Raw genomic sequence first — 17,572 nt, forward strand, 5'->3', positions numbered from 1 at the left:
TACACTTTTTTCTTAATTTTCCTGACATATTTTCAGACAAATTGGAGATTACAAGTAAATATGATGAGGGTAAAAATAACTTCCATATCCCCTCAGTTTTTTTAGTAACTCAAAAAGAGACTGAAGGGCCTTTTATAAATGTGGGACCTGAAATGCACATTTGTAAATATAAATCCAGTTAACTTACTCTAAGCTACTTTAACAAGCTTTTAACCTTGTTCAGTTTCTACAGTGCAAATTACTGCAAGGAAAATATTACTTACTTTTCAGTAACTCTGCAGCAAGAACACTAAAGCAAAACTGCCTTACAGCAAAATTGAAAATAAGTTTGTTAGAAAAGATCGTGCTTTCTCCTCATGTAAGACTTTTTTATTTCCTGAATAAGTAGGAGTGGGGAATTATTCTGTCCTTTATAATTCTAAGTGTATTTTAGTTCATGGGAGATTAATTGGAGAGAGATGGCATTCAGCAAGGTACTTTCCCTTTTGTATTTAGGATGAATCTAAAAAGATTAGTGTTCAGGATACATTGCTGTTAAACTTCAACTCTTTCCATTAAGATTTAATCCTCACCTACTATGACATGGGAGACAAATAATCAGCACACATTTCAGTTGAGGAAAATATTTTTCAAGAAAATGATACTTTATTCCCCAAATTTGATCACAGCTTTCATCCTCTTAAATGGATAAAATCACACATTTCAGAAACTCTAATGAAGACAAATATATTTAACTTGTTTCTCTAGTATTATAGTGGGTGCAGTGTCATCTGCTTGTTAGAGCAGTAGACTTGGAGGCCAGGGCATCCTAACTCATATATCTGTCTGCATGTCACTTTCTCTTTTTATGCCCTATCTTTCCCATTTAAGTGGTGGTGATCATGTTTTTAATCTAAATTGGTTTCTGTAAGGCTGGCTTGCTTGTTTATAAAGGGCTCTGTGCACTTCAGCTGACAAGTGCCTTTTATATATCTGAAATATTACTTTATTTGCTAGGGCTCTTCTAATTATAACTGGCTGCCAACAAATTAAATTATTTCAATGTTGGATGGAAACATTTAAATTGATTAGAAAATGTCTACTCAATTATTTGTGTTGCCATCTCAGATTCATAGTTGTTATTTGGCTGGAAAAGCCAGAAGAGGCCATGCATGCAAAAAAACAAACAAACCCAAAACAGCAAAAACACCTACAAAGGGATAAAAATTAAACTTCATAGTTACATGTACCGTATCTAGATATTTTACGTATGTAAACATTTTTTAGCAATTCGTTTCAGAAAGAAAGTAAAGTAGCCAGCAAAATTTAATAAAATAAGCAGTCATGGGATAAGAGGGAATGTTCTCTCATGGATTGGTAACTGGTTAAAAGATAGGAAACAAAGGGTAGGAATAAATGGTCAGTTTTCAGAATGGAGAAAGGTAAATCGTGGTGTCCTCCAGGGATCTGTACTGGGCCAAGTCCTATTTAACATATTCATAAACGATCTGGAAAAAGGGGTAAACAGTGAGGTGGCAAAATTTGCAGATGATACAAAACTACTCAAGATAGTTAAGTCCCAGGCAGACAGCGAAGAGCTACAAAAGGATCTCACAAAACTGGGTGACTGGGCAACTAAATGGCAGATGAAATTTAATGTTGATAAATGCAAAGTAATGCACATTGGAAAACATAATCCTAACTATATATATATATATATATATATATATATATATATATATATATATATATATATACACACACACACACACACAATGATGGGGTTTAAATTAGCTGTTACCACTCAAGAAAGAGATCTTGGAGTCATTGTGGATAGTTCTCTGAAATCATCCACTCAATGTGCAGCGGCAGTCAAAAAAGCGAACAGAATGTTGGGACTCATCAAGAAAGGGATAGATAATAAGACAGAAGATATCATATTGCCTCTATATAAATCCATGGTACACCCACAACTTGAATACTGCATGCAGATGTGGTCGCCCCATCTCAAAAAAGATGTATTGGAGTTGGAAAAGGTTCAGAAAAAGGCAACAAAAATTATTAGGGGGTATGGAACAGCTTCTGTATGAGGAGAGATTAATAAGACTGGGACTTTTCAGCTTGGAAAAGAGGCGACTAAGGTGAGATATGACAGAGGTCTATAAAATCATGAGTGGTATAGAGAAAGTAAATAAGGAAGTGTTATTTACTCCTCATAATACAAGAACAAGGGGCCACCAAATGAAATTAATAGGTAGCAGGTTTAAAATAAACACAAAGTATTTTTTCACGCAACGCACTGTCAACCTCTGGAACTCCTTGCCAGAGGGTGTTGTGAAGGCCAATACTATAATGTGGTTCAAAAGGGAACTAGATCGATTCATGGAAGATAGGTCCATCAATGGCTATTAGCCAGGATGGGCAGGAATGGTGTCCCTAGCCTCTGTTTGCCGGAAGCTGGTTTTGGGTGTCAGGGCATGGATCACTTGATGATAACCTGTCTGTTCATTCCCTTTGGGGCACCTGCCATTGGCCACTGTCAGAGGACAGGATACTGGGCTTGATGGACCTTTGGTCTGACCCAGTATGGCCATTCTTATGTTCTAAATGAATAAAATACATTAAAATGTCTGAACTCGCACGTAATAATGTTGTCCTTGGGGAAACCATTTTTTAAAATGTATTGAGTTTGTGGTTCCCATAGTAGATAAAACATTGTCCTATTACCAAGTATGTACAGGGTCTCCTGTTGTTTTTTAGCTATGTGTTTAATCCAGAAGTGAATTACAGAGTATTTACTCTCTGCAGTAAAATCTGTACAGCTATTGATTTTTGTAATCTCTTCCCCTACTCCAGGAGGACCAGGATGGAAGCCAAGGTGTGGGCAAGCGCAAGAGGGTGAAACTAAGCAGCAGTACCAAAGGTATTTATGACGTAATGATCTCCATTTATCATGCTTGCTTTGTGTCTATCTTATAGTATCTAAGAACGCTCAGTCTGTTTTCAAGCACTGGGAAGCTACATGTGACAGGCATTTAATTTGTCAGTGAGTATTTTTAATCTGCAGCTCTCATCTCGTGAGGGAGCAAGTACCACCATTCAGTATTTGGTGTCAACTGATCATTCGTCACCTTTGTTTTGCAAGGGAACTTCTAAAAACTCATTGTGTTGTCAGTATTTAGGTGGAAGATTTTTCAACTGCTAATAAATTAAAAAATCTAGTGGAAAGCTTAATTTGTTCCTGACAATGTCTTTCTTTATGTTGGTGTGCAATATAATTGCAGTTTGGGCCAGACAAGAGCACTTCCCCGCTGATCCTTTTTGGTCTTAAAGTAAACCAATCCTGTAATGACACTTTAATATGAAAAGAGGTGTCATTAGAAATAGATATTCAAATGGAGAGTCCTTTGAAACTACTCACATTTATATCATGCCTTTAAATCAGTCCTCTCTGTAGGCCACATCCTGCAATGTCTAGTCCAATTTAAGCAAAATTCCCACTGAGGTCAATGAGAGTTTTATCTGAAGAATGACTGACAAAGTACATCAGGATTTAGCCCTTTGGGGATTGGAGGTGGGAGAATATCCATGTCTTATGCTTTTTGTTGCTAGGTTCGTTGTTCTGAAAAGGTGCTAATGGCAATTGTTAATGCCTTCCATACCGATATTTTCAAGAGACAAATGCCTCCCTTTCTTTAAAATTACATTATACCATTACTTGTAGGTGTGACAAGACAGGAAGATAGCACTGGGTAGCCACAAGGCATAAGAAGGGAATATCTGCAGGGAAAACAGTAATGAAGGCAATGAACAAAGCTTTGGAAAGACTTGAAAGTGAGGATGTGGAGTTTGAATTTGAAATGGAAAGGTACAGGAAGTGAACACAGAGATTTGAAGGAGTTGTGATGGTGGGAGATGAAAATTATAATTTACGATGTTTCACATATACTGGGCAGAATAGAGATAGAGAGGCTAGAAAAGAAGATATAACTATAGTTTTAACAATGGCAATTTTTGTAATTGGCAATTAAAATTTAGGAAATATATTGAAATGTTATAAGAAAACCATAGTTTGCTTTTCAGGAACTTACAATTCAGAGACAAGACACAAAAGCAGAGAAGGGAGCTCGCTAGTTAAGACACTTCTATGAGTCTTTACAGTTTAACCGAAGTTCCTAAAAGATAAAGTAAAATCCTCAGGACTCCAGAAATAATGCAGTTTCCTTAATAAAAGTGAACTTCTATTGTGGGGCAGGAAATTCAGGCCTAGAAGCTGTCAAATGCCTAAATGGACATCATTTAAGGCATTTCAGCAAAATGATTCTTTTAATTAAACCTTTCGTTTCCCCCAGGCTTGTAGTCTCCCCCCCTCTGAGGCATCTCAAAGTCATTTGCTGGTGATGTTGATAGCTCCTAATGTCAGCCCCAGAGGAGGGAGTCTGCCAGTGGGGGAAAGGTAAGTTTCTGTTTTTATTAAATATTACATAGTTTTCTGAAGTTTTCAGTATTCGTATTTTATGACCTATAGGGTATAAAATAAGAGTATTAAAAGAAAATTTTAGAAAACTGAGTATTGAATAAAAACAGATTTTACCTCTTCATAAAAGCAGATTCCCTGCCCCAGCATAGATCTTTAATGGTACTGTCTTCACAGCAGGCTATGCATTCGTGATACTTTGGCATACTAACACTGATATCCCAGGAGAAGAGTTTTCAACAGCTATAAATTTATTCTTTTGTGGTGATAGGGAAAAATAAAAAGAAGATTTAAAAGACTTAGGTGACACTTCGGTACAAAATGTGGGTTTGGGTATTGAGCAGCGTATTATAAAATTGTTCTTTTCTCTTTGTTTTGTTTTGCTGTTTCTAAAACACTCGTCCATCTAAACGATCTAATTTATAAGACATTTTCAACCCTATAGACACTATTTTTTTTTTATTTATAAAAAAATTGCATAATACTTTTCACAAGCATAGGAGTAATGGCTTTGATGTCCTAGACAAACTTGGATAAGAGCTCTCTTTCTAAATTCTTCAGCAGGTAAAATTGGATCTGGTGGTGGTCCCTCCCTGTCCTCAGGCTGTTGTGTAGAGTTGTTATGCACCGTTAAACTGCCATGTTTCTGGTCTGAGGAAGCTGCACTTCAGCAGTGGATAATGAGTGTGTGTGAACAGCATACATTATTGGTGTCCACATATTAGAATATCTGAAGTGTACCTAGAATCATAGGACTGGAAGGGACTTCAAGAGGTCATCTAGTTCTAGTCCAGTCCCCTGCACTCATGGCAGGACTCAGTATTATCTAGACCATCCCTGAGAGGTGTTTGTCTAACCTGCTCTTAAAAATCTCCAATGATGGAGATTCCAAAACCTCCCTAGGCAATTTATTTCAGTGCTTAACTGCCCTGACAGTTAGGAAGTTTTTCCTAATGTTCAACCTAAACCTCCCTTGCTGCAGTTTAAGCCCATTGCGTCTTGTCTTATCCACAGTGGCTAAGAAGAACAATTTTTCCTCCCTCTTTCTTGTAATAACCTTTCATGCACTTGAAAATTGTTATCATGTTCCCTCTCAGTCTTCTCTTTTCCAGACTAAACAAACCCACTTTTTTCAATCTTCCTTCATAGGTCATGTTTTCTAAACCTTTAATCATTTTAGTTGCTCTTCTCTGGACTTTCCCGCTTTTGTCCAGATCTTTCCTGAAATGTGGTGCCCAGAACTGGACACACTACTCCATTTGGGGCCTAATCAGCCCGGAATAGAGCGGAAGCATTACTTCTCGTAATCATTGGGTCTGTTGTGCAGATGGATGATTTCAATCTGCATGGCTGTCAAGCTTGCATCTTTAATCAGTAGTAAATTCATACACACATCTTTTTAAAAGGGAGGAGGATGAGACCCTAAATTATTGTTGCATGCTTGCTGTAGTAAGTGACTGGTGATTTTTGATGGAATATTCAGGATTAAGAGAGATAAAAATGAATTCTCTGATATCACGCTTCCAGAACATAGATTTTTTTTTTCTTTGTTTGGATTAGAAAAAGAGACTCCTCATGAAAATGCCTCTCAAGTTTAAATTCATATTTCTTGTGATATTTTAACAATTTCTGAAAATTCTAACATAGTGGTCAGAGTCCACCACCACTGGCATGTGACTGTGGAATGTTGGCTCTGCTGGTGGTAAGCTCACCTGGAGCGGGCAAAGTGGCACAAAATGCTAGCAAATCCCCCTTCACCGTTGGGCCAAAAGTCATCCAATACACTCCACAAGATGATTGGGTCTGGCTTGGAGGGGTGGGGAACAGTGCCAGGCCAGGAGATGCACTGATTCAGCATTTCTTGCACTGCCTGCCCTGATTTGGGGGAGCCAGTTGGAATTTATCTCTGCCTTCTCTGGGGGAGAGGTGGCATTATTGCTGCTTGCCGTCCTCTGGGGCAAGATTCCTTTTCCCCTAGCCCGGTTGACTCCAATAGGTACAGGAGGGTTATATTTGCATAAATCTCTCCATGCTGTAGGAGTGGCCAGGTTATGTTATCTGTGAATAGTAAGTATTACAGCTTTGAAGGACAGTGAAGACACTGTGTGATCTAGTAGACTCATAATGAGTCTGGGAGTTGAGATAAACTGGGTTTTGATCCCTGTTCTACTACTAACTTGGTTTATAATTTTCGGAAAAGCTGCTTTATTGATCTTTTTTTTTCATTTTATAGAGTTGGGATAATACTTGCCTACTTCACAAGATTGTTTTGAGAATGTATTCTTTGTATGTAAATTGATTTGAAGAATTAAAATATTATGTAAGTGTTAAATTTTATTTAAAGGGTTTAAAAGTTTGCAAACAGATCACATATGTTTTTAGGAATTACACCTAATTTATGTCACAGTTTTAACATTCAATTAGTGTGGGTCAGATTCTGCCACACTTGCTCCTGTTGAATATTACTGTACTCCATCAGTAATCCCACTGAAGTCAATGACTAAATCTTCAATTTGTATAAATTGTTGTAGCTCAGTTGAAGTCACTGGAACTATGACAATTTCCATCAGCTGAAGGTCTGGCCCAATGTAACTATTTGCAGAGTAAGTCAATACCCAGTGTAAGGCTGATAGATTGGGTTCTGTATAAGGGCCTGATTCTGCAGCTGATTTGTACTGAGGACTTCCATTGATGACTGCAGGAGTTCTATACATGAAACCATTTCAAGCATATACTCTATACAGTATTGGTGATAGTTAACTTTTTTCCTCAAGTGTTAAAAAACCCTTTTATCAACATTAGCAGGATGGTAGCATTAAGATGTTCCTGATTCTTAGATATTTGCATCTAGTAAGTTAAATAGAATATTAATAAACTAAGGTTGGAATGTCCTTTACAAAACCTAAAGTCATTCTGAAGTCTTCCCCCCCCCCCCCCTCTGTTCTCCTACTTTTTATGCAGATCAGTCCATCATGGATGTTTTAAAGCATAAATGTTTTCTTGAAGAATTATTATTTTGGACAATAAAATATGAATTTCCACAAAAGATGGTAACTTTCTTACTCAACATGCTACCAGATCAAGATTATAAGGTATTTGCATGCCCGCCTTCCCTCCCAAAACAATTTCCTTTACTCACTTACTTTCGACTTGTATTGCATCTTGCATGAGTACGCATATGGTTGATATAAATCATTAATATAACAAACCCTGTGTTCTTTTATTATTTGAGGGTTTGTTGGTATGCCCAGAGCCGTACAATACATGGAAGGAGATGTGGACAAAACAGGTTGGCCTGAAAATTCCTTCAGGAGCCAGAGTATTGTGTTTGTTTTGTTGTTTTGGCTATTTCCTTTATAGCTCATAAGCTTTGTTAGACTTTATAAGATCTAGCTCTCTGAAGATACCTACAAGCCTTCACAGTTTTAGTTTCCAGTCTTGGAGCAAGAGCAATATCAACAAACTGTTTCTCTACACCCCTCTCTCCCGCACCCCCCAAGTTTCCTTAGACATCAGACATTTAGGATGGGGAAGAGACGTCTGCTCCTAAGATATTTTGTTACTGTTAATATACTCTTTAGAACTAGTTCAGTTAAAGGTCCAGTGCATGTAATTCTTGTGGCAGGAGGATGTGTTAATACAATATTTTTTCTATGATAAAAATTAGCTTGACTGCTTTATATAGTTTTTAATTAGGTTTCCTCAATCCTCTGTTGCTAATTTAAAATCTCTTGAAAAGTGTCAGGCTTAACTATAGACATTTTTACCTATGCCACCTATAATAAACTAAGGAATAAATAATAACTCGTATCTCATCTGGTTATAAGAAATGACTTGGTTCAGCATCTTTATTGTGAAAGAATATCTGCTGTTGTTGAGACTTACTAATTTTAATGTGTGTTAACTAATGACTTTTGGAAGCAGAACATTATGCCTTATTATCTCTACAGCACCTGAAGTGTGTCAGGTAGGAGTGGTCACTTTTTTTTTTTTTTTTAAATCAAACTTATTTTTGGCAGAAAATTGGGTTTTTGACCTAATTATATTTTTGCAGAAAGTGTCTACTTTCCTCAAATTTTAGGAAATCAGAAAACCAAGTTTGTTCAGATTGTGTTTTTGGGACAAAAAGAGGAAATCTTCTGCAGGGAGGAAACCACCATTTTAAAACCAGTTCTAGTGCTTTACAAAACAAGTAACATACAGATCCTGTCCCAAGGAGCTTAGGAGTCCTACTAGATCTGATGTAACAAGAGACACAAGTGAAGGGAAAGGAATGGTGAAGATTGCAAAGTTATTCTGTGAAGTTGTATACTACATATTAGCTCAGTTCAGTCATTGAATTGTACCAGTTTTTCCTTTTTTTAAATGTTAAATGAATGTCGTAAGAGACAGTCCTGCCTAAAGAATTTACAAGCTATTGGAGAAAGGAAGGATTACCTACCTTTTACAGATGGGGAATTGAGGCACAGAGAGAAGTGTCTGATACAGCTAAACCAGATATTCTGCATCTAGTCTAATATCTTGACCACAAGATCACCAGTTAGTTCAGTTTCTTATTGCTGTACAGTACCACAAGAAATAAAGTTCTTAAATGGAAATAAACTCTGTAGTGCATAGATAGTTCAAGAGTAACCGTCTCTGTATAAATCCAGCCTAAATTTGGATAGGAATGTCAGGAGTCAGTTATTTGGCTTTCAGCAGAAGAATCAAAATTTTACATGGTCCTCTGCTGGTGCTCTTTGGCCCACTGAATGCTATAGGGATAGATTTTATGCAGTGTTGTAGCTGCGTCGGTCCCAGGATATTGGAGAGACAAGGTGAGTGAGATAATGTCTTTTATTGGACCAACTTCTGTTGTCTCTAAAAGTTATTACCTCCCCCACCTTGTCTCTCTAATAAGCCTAGATTCTCTTTTTTCATTCCTGCAGAAATATAGTCTCATCCACTGTAATTTATGTTCTGGCTTGAATGGTATCTGTAGGCCATCCTCCAGCCAAGAATAATCAAAGCACAGTGTACTCCAGACATGTCCGCTACTCTGGGCTTACTTTATTCTGGGGTGTGTGTAGGGTTCCTTGAGAGCCGTTTATGGTCCCTTTATGCTTCACAGTATTGTGGAGAATCAGTTCAGATAAAAGTAGCAAACTGCAGTGCTCTTAATAAAAATGGGCCATGTATTTCAGGGTGTGGACAGACATGGGTAAAGTGAAGTAGTGATTTTGTAGTCTCAGACCATGGAAGCTACAGTTGGCTTAAAGGTAGCCTTAAAATGCCTACTTTATATTCCAGAAAGACTTAACACATTCAAAGGACAAGTTTTAGACTAGACGTGGGATTTTAGTTCTTGAGCTGAAAATTTTCTGTCATCACCAAGACAGCTTGCATTATCTCATCTCTTCAGACTAAGCAAGTCCATATGGTGGTAGTTTAGAACAGCAGTAGCACTTAAGTTGGAATTGAAATGAATTAAAAATTGGCTAAAAGACAGAAGTATAAATAAAAGGTCAGTTTATAACATGATGAAACGTTAATAGTGGAGTGCCCCAAGGAGCCGTACTATGACTGATATTGTTTCAATATATTAATTACTGATCTGGAAAAAAAAGTTTAACAATGACGAGGTAAACCTTTGTAGATGATAGAATTATTTAGGACAATCAAACCTAGAACATAAGAACCACCATACTGGGTCAGACCAAAGGTCCATCTAGCCCAGTATCCTGTCTTCTGACAGTGGCCAAAGCCAGGTGATTCAGAGGGAATGAATAGAACAGGTAATCAAGTGATCCATCCCGTCGCCCATTCTCAGCTTCTGGCAAACAGAGGCTAGGGACACCATCCCTGCCCATCTTGGCTAATAGTCATTGATGGATCTATCCTCCATGAATTTATCTAGTTCTTTTTTGAACCCTGTTATAGTTTTGGCCTTCACAACATCCCCTGGCACTAGAGAAGGCAATAAAGGAACCCCAGAGGGACCTAGCAAAGATAAATATATGGGAAGCCATGATGGCAGATGAAATTCAATGTTGGTAAATAATATGAACTGCTTATATACACTGCAGTTCCATCTTAACTGAAACCATCTATGAGAAAGACCTGGATGACGTTGCGGACAACTCAGTGAGAACAGTTGCTGTATGTGCAGCAGCAGTTAAAAAATCAAGCATGATGTTAGAATATCATGATAATAGATAGATAAAATATTATAATAATAGTAATACTGAATAATAGACTTGAAATTTTAATATTGCCATTAATTAAATCAGTGGTACACTTTCAGCTTGAATACTTTGTTCATTTCTGGTCATCCTATCTGGAAAAGGTTCTAGAAGAAAATATTGGGATCTAGTGACAGGGAAAGAAAATTAAAGTCACAGAAAGACTTCCTGATGAGGAAATATTGAAAACATTAGTCCTGTTTTTTTTAGTTTAGAGAGATTACCAATAGAAGATATTATAGAAATATATAAAACAGTGAATGGTAGAGAAGCTAAGTTGGAAGCTCCTGTTTATCCTTTTCAGAATACAAGAACAAGGGGCTATCTAATGGAAAAGATGGCAAATTTAAAACTGGTAGGAATGAGTTTTTATACAATGTTTAATTGGCTTGTGGAACCCATTGTCAGAAGATATTGATAGCAAGAGTTTTGTAGGATTAGATTAGTTCCTTCTGTAAGTGAACAGTTATGCTACAATTAAGGGTTCAGTCATAAGAACCAAGATATTAAAAAAGATGAGTTGTTTATATGGGTAATGAGAACACATGCAATTATATAAGATGGAGGTTGAGAAGGGAAGGATATTCCATTGTGAGATTTCTTGCACCTTCCTCTGAAGCAGGATATTGGATAAGATGGACCACTGATTTTTGATGTGTTGTGATAAATGTGATGTTTCTCTGAAATACTGATTGTATGTTTGAGAATAATTTTTTTTTGAAATAAGAGGAACTATAACTATTGTAATATTAAAATTCTTTTTATTTTTAAATTTGCAGATTGCCTTTACTAAAACTTTTGTTCAGCATTATGCTTTTATTATGAAAACACTGAAGAAAAGCCATGAATCGGACACTATGTCTAATAGAATTGTGCACATCAGTGTTCAGTTATTCAGCAATGAAGAGCTAGCACGTCAAGTGACAGAAGAATGTCAACTGTTGGATATTATGGTCACTGTCCTATTATATATGATGGAAAGTTGTCTTATTAAAAGTGAGCTGCAAGGTAAGTTGAATTCTTGTTTTCGTTAATAATATCAAACAAGAGACTTGTACTGAATGTTTAATCTTCTGTTTTTGAGTTTAGCCCCTAACTTTTCAGAACTAGGTTCAGGCAGAGCCAGTTGAGTTTATATCCTGCTCTTTCTTGTGCAGTCACAGCCTGTCAGGGATGTAGGCAGTGGAGTGACCAGAACTACTCTTTCCCTCCCCTGTAAAGCAGCAAGTAGACAGTGGGAAGGCTGCTGATACGAGTGCTCCCTGCTCTATGCTGCTTCTGGTACTGCAGAGAAAAGGGACAGGAGGCAGTTAGGGAAGTGGTGTCCCCTACTAGCTCCCTGTAGCAAAAGGGCTGATTCACATACTACCATTTAAAATTGCCAGGCATGGCTCAAGGAACACTTTCAGTTTATAATGCAATACAAATTTTCCTAACAATGTTGCTCTTGAGGGCTACAGATTGGACACCTTATCTAATACAATACTTTGATTTAAAGAAGACATGCTTTTCAAGCTAGGAAGAACTGCTCTTGAAATAGTTGGGCAAAATTATACATAGCTTTTTCTTTATTTTTCCAGCCTTTTTTTTGTTTTGTTTTTTTTAATGTAGTGGGTACTGTTATGAAAGACTGTGAGAAACAGTGGTGGTTCTTTGAGTGTGTGTCAGCATGGATCCCATTCTAAGTGTGCATGTGCCTCATGCACGTGAGACTGGAATCTTTGAATAGCTGTGTCCCTTGGGCTGCTCATGTGCCCTGTGAGTTCTCATGAATGCCCCAACCCAAAGGGTATACAGGGCAGAGTGGCTGCAGCTGTCCCTCAGTTCCCTCTTACTGTCTGTGGCAGTGAGACAGAACAAGGTGTTTGTTCACTACCCCTTAGTGGAATATTCTTCTCTTTTGGCTAATTAGCGAGGCATAATTCTCAACAAACTCCCCCTTTTTAATTTTATTTCCCCTCCCCACCCACCCCCGCCAAAAAAAGGATTTAAAAAAAAATCTGTTTTTTTTTTTTTAAATGAAAATTTAAAATTTCTGCTTGGTGTTTTATGCCGCTATCTTTGCTTACAATAACAGATTCAAAGCCCTCAGGTTTCGAACAGTGCCAGTCCTGTGACAGACTCATTCTGATTACAAACTGTCACAACAGCAGGCATTTTTTGTCTTGGTGAGAACCATGTACGAGACTGTTGCCCTATATGCTGTTTTCTACCGGCACAAGAAAATCCAGAGATGTTCTGCTGAAGTTGAATCTTCTTGGACAATCAATGAAAGGGACTTCAGACCCTGAAGAACAGGCCTTGACCTCTAAGATGGGACTGGTCATGTCCAAGTCCCAGTTAGCCAGTGCCCTTGTTAGCCAGCATACAACACTTAATGCTGGTACTGGCAAAAAAATCCATGGCACTGTCTGTCAAGGATCTGGGACCATCTGACCATATTGGTCCCAGCTATTACTTCAGCACCAAAAACCGCTACCGCCTCCTTACTAAAGCAAGGGAGATATGAAAACTCTCTCTTCCTATGAGGAGATGCTTAAGCCCTTACTCTCCTCCGAGGAACTGAGCACTTGGTCTGCTGGTGTGACAGGAGCCAAGGGATGCTGGTTCAACTTCCAGCTTATACTGAAGATATGTAGGCACTGAGGGTGCCTTATATTTGACAGTGCTGGCAACCACAAACTACTGGCCCCAGTACCAGCATTGACACATTAATGGTACTGTCCAATCTAATGTTAGAGGAGGTACCTATATTTCTGGCACCAATGGCACTGCACTCAGTGTCGATATGAGTCTCTGACCTCATGGTACTGAGGTCACCTCAAAAATCAGTCTTATCTTTGGAGGCAGTCTACTCTTATTCATCTCCGGGACACACCTCTCTTACAGCGGAGAATCTTCTCGCCATTCACACAGATCAGGAGAAAGTCTCTCTCTACAATCAGGGCACTCCAGATTTCTGACTTATCCATCTCAGGAATGACAGTGGCCTAACTAGCCTGACCAAAACCAGCCTTATCCTATTCTCCCTTGTCCCTTCTGGGCATAGTGGGGACTTCTGTCTAGAGCATCTTGGAACCTAATTCCCTCCTATCACTCAAGAAAATGCAGAAGGTCATGCTCCCATTCTGCAGCAATTGCCAGAATCCCATCTGAAGACAGGGAGGAACAAGTACAGCTGACAGAGGAGAAACTGGCATGTCTTGAGCTTCGGGAACATCTTTCATAGTCCCGATGAGGCATTTTCCTTGACTCCCATACCTGCTTTGGAGCCTTTCAGGAGATGCTCTCTCGTTTAGCTGAGACCTTTGAAATAGAAACCTCAACAATTGAAGAAAAAGCTTACAAGCTGTTTGACATATTGCATTCCTCCTCTTCTGCCAGACTAGCATTGCCAATTAATGAGGGCATCTTAGAACCAGCTAAAATTCTATGGCAGATGCTAGCCACATTGCCTCTAAATGCTAAAAGAGTGGAAAGGAAGACCAGTCCCCCAAAAGACTGATAACCAAACTGTCCAAGAACATTCCTAAGGACCCAAATAAATTTCTTCTCTTTAGAAGGAAGGCTTATTTGTCAGCATCACTCCAGCTACAAGTAGGTAACTGTCAAACTTTGTTTGTCAAATAACTCTGCCCTAGGTCAGATAGTTGTATCTCCCTTTCTGGCCAAACTCCCTCAGTACTCTACGTTAAAGCCATTATTACTGAAGGACAACCAATGGCAGAGGCCTCTTTTACAGACAGCCATGGATGCATTGGACGTGGCCGCTAAATCCCTGGCTGTTGTGGTGATTGTGTGCAGAGCATCATGGTTACAGGTTTCTTTCATCCCTAGGGAGGTGGAGAATACAATTGAGGACTTGTCCTTCGAGTGTACAGACTTACTCACCATATGTACCAATGATGCACTATGCACCCTAAAAAGACACCAGATACTAGATACTTGGCTCACTAGGCATTTACACCTCTGCCCCATTCACAGGCCCTTTAAATATCAGGGGCAAGGGAGACTAGACAGAAGACACCCAGCTGCCCACAATAGTCCTCTGAGTAACCATCCAGGAAGAAGCCGAGGTAATCTTGTATGAGACTGTCATCTTCCTTAGTCACTAACCAGACTACACTTGCTTCAAGACAGCAGGTTTGTCATGAGATTTGAGAGCCACACTCAGATCGGGCAAGGGCTATGCCCAGACCTCCTTCTTGAGGTGCTGGTTGGCTTTCTTCTGTCGGGCTTGGACTGGAATAACAGACGTGTGTGCTGGAAGTTGTCTCACATGGATATTCCATCCAATTCCAGTCCATGGCCCCCTACCCATTCCCCTTCACTATCCGTCTTCAGAGACCCTTCTTATAATCAATTAAAAGAAGTGGGTACCCTTCTTTGCCTAGGAGCCACAGAGGAGTTACCTCTAAAGTTCAGGGAAAGAGGCCCCTGCTCCTGATACTTTGTTAGCTATTCTAGACCTGAGAAGACTGAACAAATTTATACACAGTCTTAAATTCAGCCCTTCTTTTCAGGCACAAGACTGGTTTGTGGCTCTTGACCTCTGTCACCCAGGGACTTCTTGATGCCAACTGGCAGTGGGCACAGCGATTCTTTGGGTCTTCTCCCTATATAATAATTTGTTAAAGGGGGTTATGTAAGGTCTCTACCAAAAGTTTGTGTCACACTGATGATCATAATCCTTATGAAATGTATGTACAGATAATATGTAAGGTTCTCTCTCACTCCATCCTTCTTTCCTGAAAATTATGCTCTTAAGGTCTGTGAGTTGGGACTGGTCACCAAAAGTTGATGATAAGCATCTCCCACCTGAAAGAAACTTGACGTGGCTATATGTAAACTTAATATTATATACTTTGCAACGAATGCCTATTTACAGACTGAGCAAAATGCTAATCAAGAGATTGCAAAGTCTCCAGGGGAGATTCACTACGGGAAAGACAAGCAGCAGAAGGTACCCTGTTTCCAAGTGAAGACAACAGATTGTTGGAATTATGTCTGGGGCTACAGAGGTACACCCAGGTATACTTCACCTAAAGGCAAGCTGTCAGCAGGCTTGTTATATAAATAGAGGCGCAGAGCCGGTCTGGCTGTTTAATGCTGGAGGAGATACTGGGGTGAGCTAAGGATGGGTGGTGACGAGGTGCTGCACAACCCTGGCCATAACCCTGAGAAGCGTCACAACCGCCAAGATGTATACTTCCATATTGTGATCCACTTGGCCCATAGGAAGAACCTGCAATTCCTCGTAGGGCCCAATCATATCACTACAAAGTGCTACAACTTGTTCTCTCCACAGTACCAATAGTCTTCACTAAATACCTAGTTGTGACGGTAGTGCACCTGAGGAGACGCGGCATTCACATTGAGCCATATCTCGAGAGTTGCTAATCAAAGGCATGTCTCATACACCTCTTCTTCCAAACATCAAAGCTCCATTTCCCTAGAGTGCAAACTGCCTCCTCTGCATGCTTTAGAAACTGGAGCTGGTTGGAACATTTTTGACTAAACGAAATTTCACCAAAATATGCTGTTTTGTTTAAACATATTGCTTTTGACAAAATTTTCATTGGGGAGGAAGCGTGTGTGTGAGTTTGTGTGGGAAATGGGGAGAGTCTGTCTCACTCACTCACTCACTCGCCTGGTGGCTATGGCACTTGTCCTGGATGTGGGGTTCAAGGTGGGATTCAGAGTGATCAGGGATGGAAAAACTCTTCTCTGAATCAGGCACATCTGGAACTTGTACCTGGATCTCCTAGGTCTTAGGCAGTATGTACGCGTTCTCTTTGTCTCTCTTTCTCTCTGGTTTCGGTCTGAAAAAGGACATTTTGTATCAACTTTGTTTTCATGAAAATGTTCCACTGCAGAATGAAAACAAACTTTGAAAGTTGCTGTAAAATGGGCTTGTCCTCCAGTCAGGTCTGTTAGAAACATCCCTATGTCTGAAATCTGCAAGGCAGCTACTTAGAGTAATGCCTGACTTTTGTTAAACATTATGCTCTGGTCCTGGCCATGAGGTCAGATGCCAATTTTGGTAGGGCAGTATTACAATAATCAGTTAGCTAGTGAAAGTTGGGACTCCTCAGTCACATGTCCAGATGGAGCACTGCTCATTAGTCACCTTCAGTGAGAGCCATATGGACACATGAAGAATGAACAGTTACTTACCTTCTAGTAACTTTGGTTCTTGGAGGAGTGTGTGTGTGTGTGTGTGTGTGTGTCACAAGCTGCCCCTCCATCTCTGCTTTTTTGGAGTCCTCTTTACGTGAGATTTTAAATTAGCAAGGTGACTGAGCAATAGTTGCTACTGCTATGCCGTTTATGCTCTAGAAAGGCAGGGCACAAGGACATGTGCAGTGCAGGCATGGCCCAACAGCCACTACTATTCAGATTCCAATCTCGCGCAAGTGGGGGACATGTATACCTAGAATGGGATCCACACAGATGACAAGATCTTGAAGAACAATCGTTGCTATAAGGTAAGTAATAGTTCTTTACAGCCATATGCTGTGCATGCTATAATTGTTTTTAAACCCTGATTCTTTTAATTGTTCACTATGGTAGTTACTATATTTTTTCTTTAAAAAACATTGTGATGGGTTTTTTTAAATCGCTTTTTTCCTAGATGAAGAAAACAGTTTACATGTCGTAGTGAACTGCGGGGAAGCACTATTAAAGAATAATACTTACTGGCCACTTGTTAGTGATTTTATTAATATCCTTTCACACCAAAGTGTGGCTAAGAAATTCCTGGAGGATCATAGTCTGTTAGTAACTTGGATGAATTTTGTATCATTCTTTCAAGGTAGGTGGCTTTTAGCTTGCTTATTCAGTGATTATAAATACCTTTTTTGGAATATGCCTAATTTCAAATCTTTTCTTTCCT

At 39.2% G+C, this 17,572-nt stretch overlaps 1 protein-coding gene across 1 annotated transcript in view; it reads left to right on the top strand.

Annotated features, from left to right (window-relative positions):
- The window catches only part of UBR3 (ubiquitin protein ligase E3 component n-recognin 3), a 204,835-nt gene that overhangs the window by 41,948 nt on the left and 145,315 nt on the right, over nucleotides 1–17,572 (top strand). Inside the window, exons 6-9 of the mRNA XM_065412946.1 lie at nucleotides 2,836–2,902; nucleotides 7,418–7,548; nucleotides 11,457–11,685; nucleotides 17,312–17,491. Of these exons, the coding sequence (XP_065269018.1) occupies nucleotides 2,836–2,902; nucleotides 7,418–7,548; nucleotides 11,457–11,685; nucleotides 17,312–17,491 (607 nt within the window). The remainder of the gene's footprint in view (nucleotides 1–2,835; nucleotides 2,903–7,417; nucleotides 7,549–11,456; nucleotides 11,686–17,311; nucleotides 17,492–17,572) is intronic.

Source organism: Emys orbicularis, chromosome 11, assembly GCF_028017835.1.
Source record: "Emys orbicularis isolate rEmyOrb1 chromosome 11, rEmyOrb1.hap1, whole genome shotgun sequence".
NCBI lineage: Eukaryota > Metazoa > Chordata > Testudines > Emydidae > Emys > Emys orbicularis.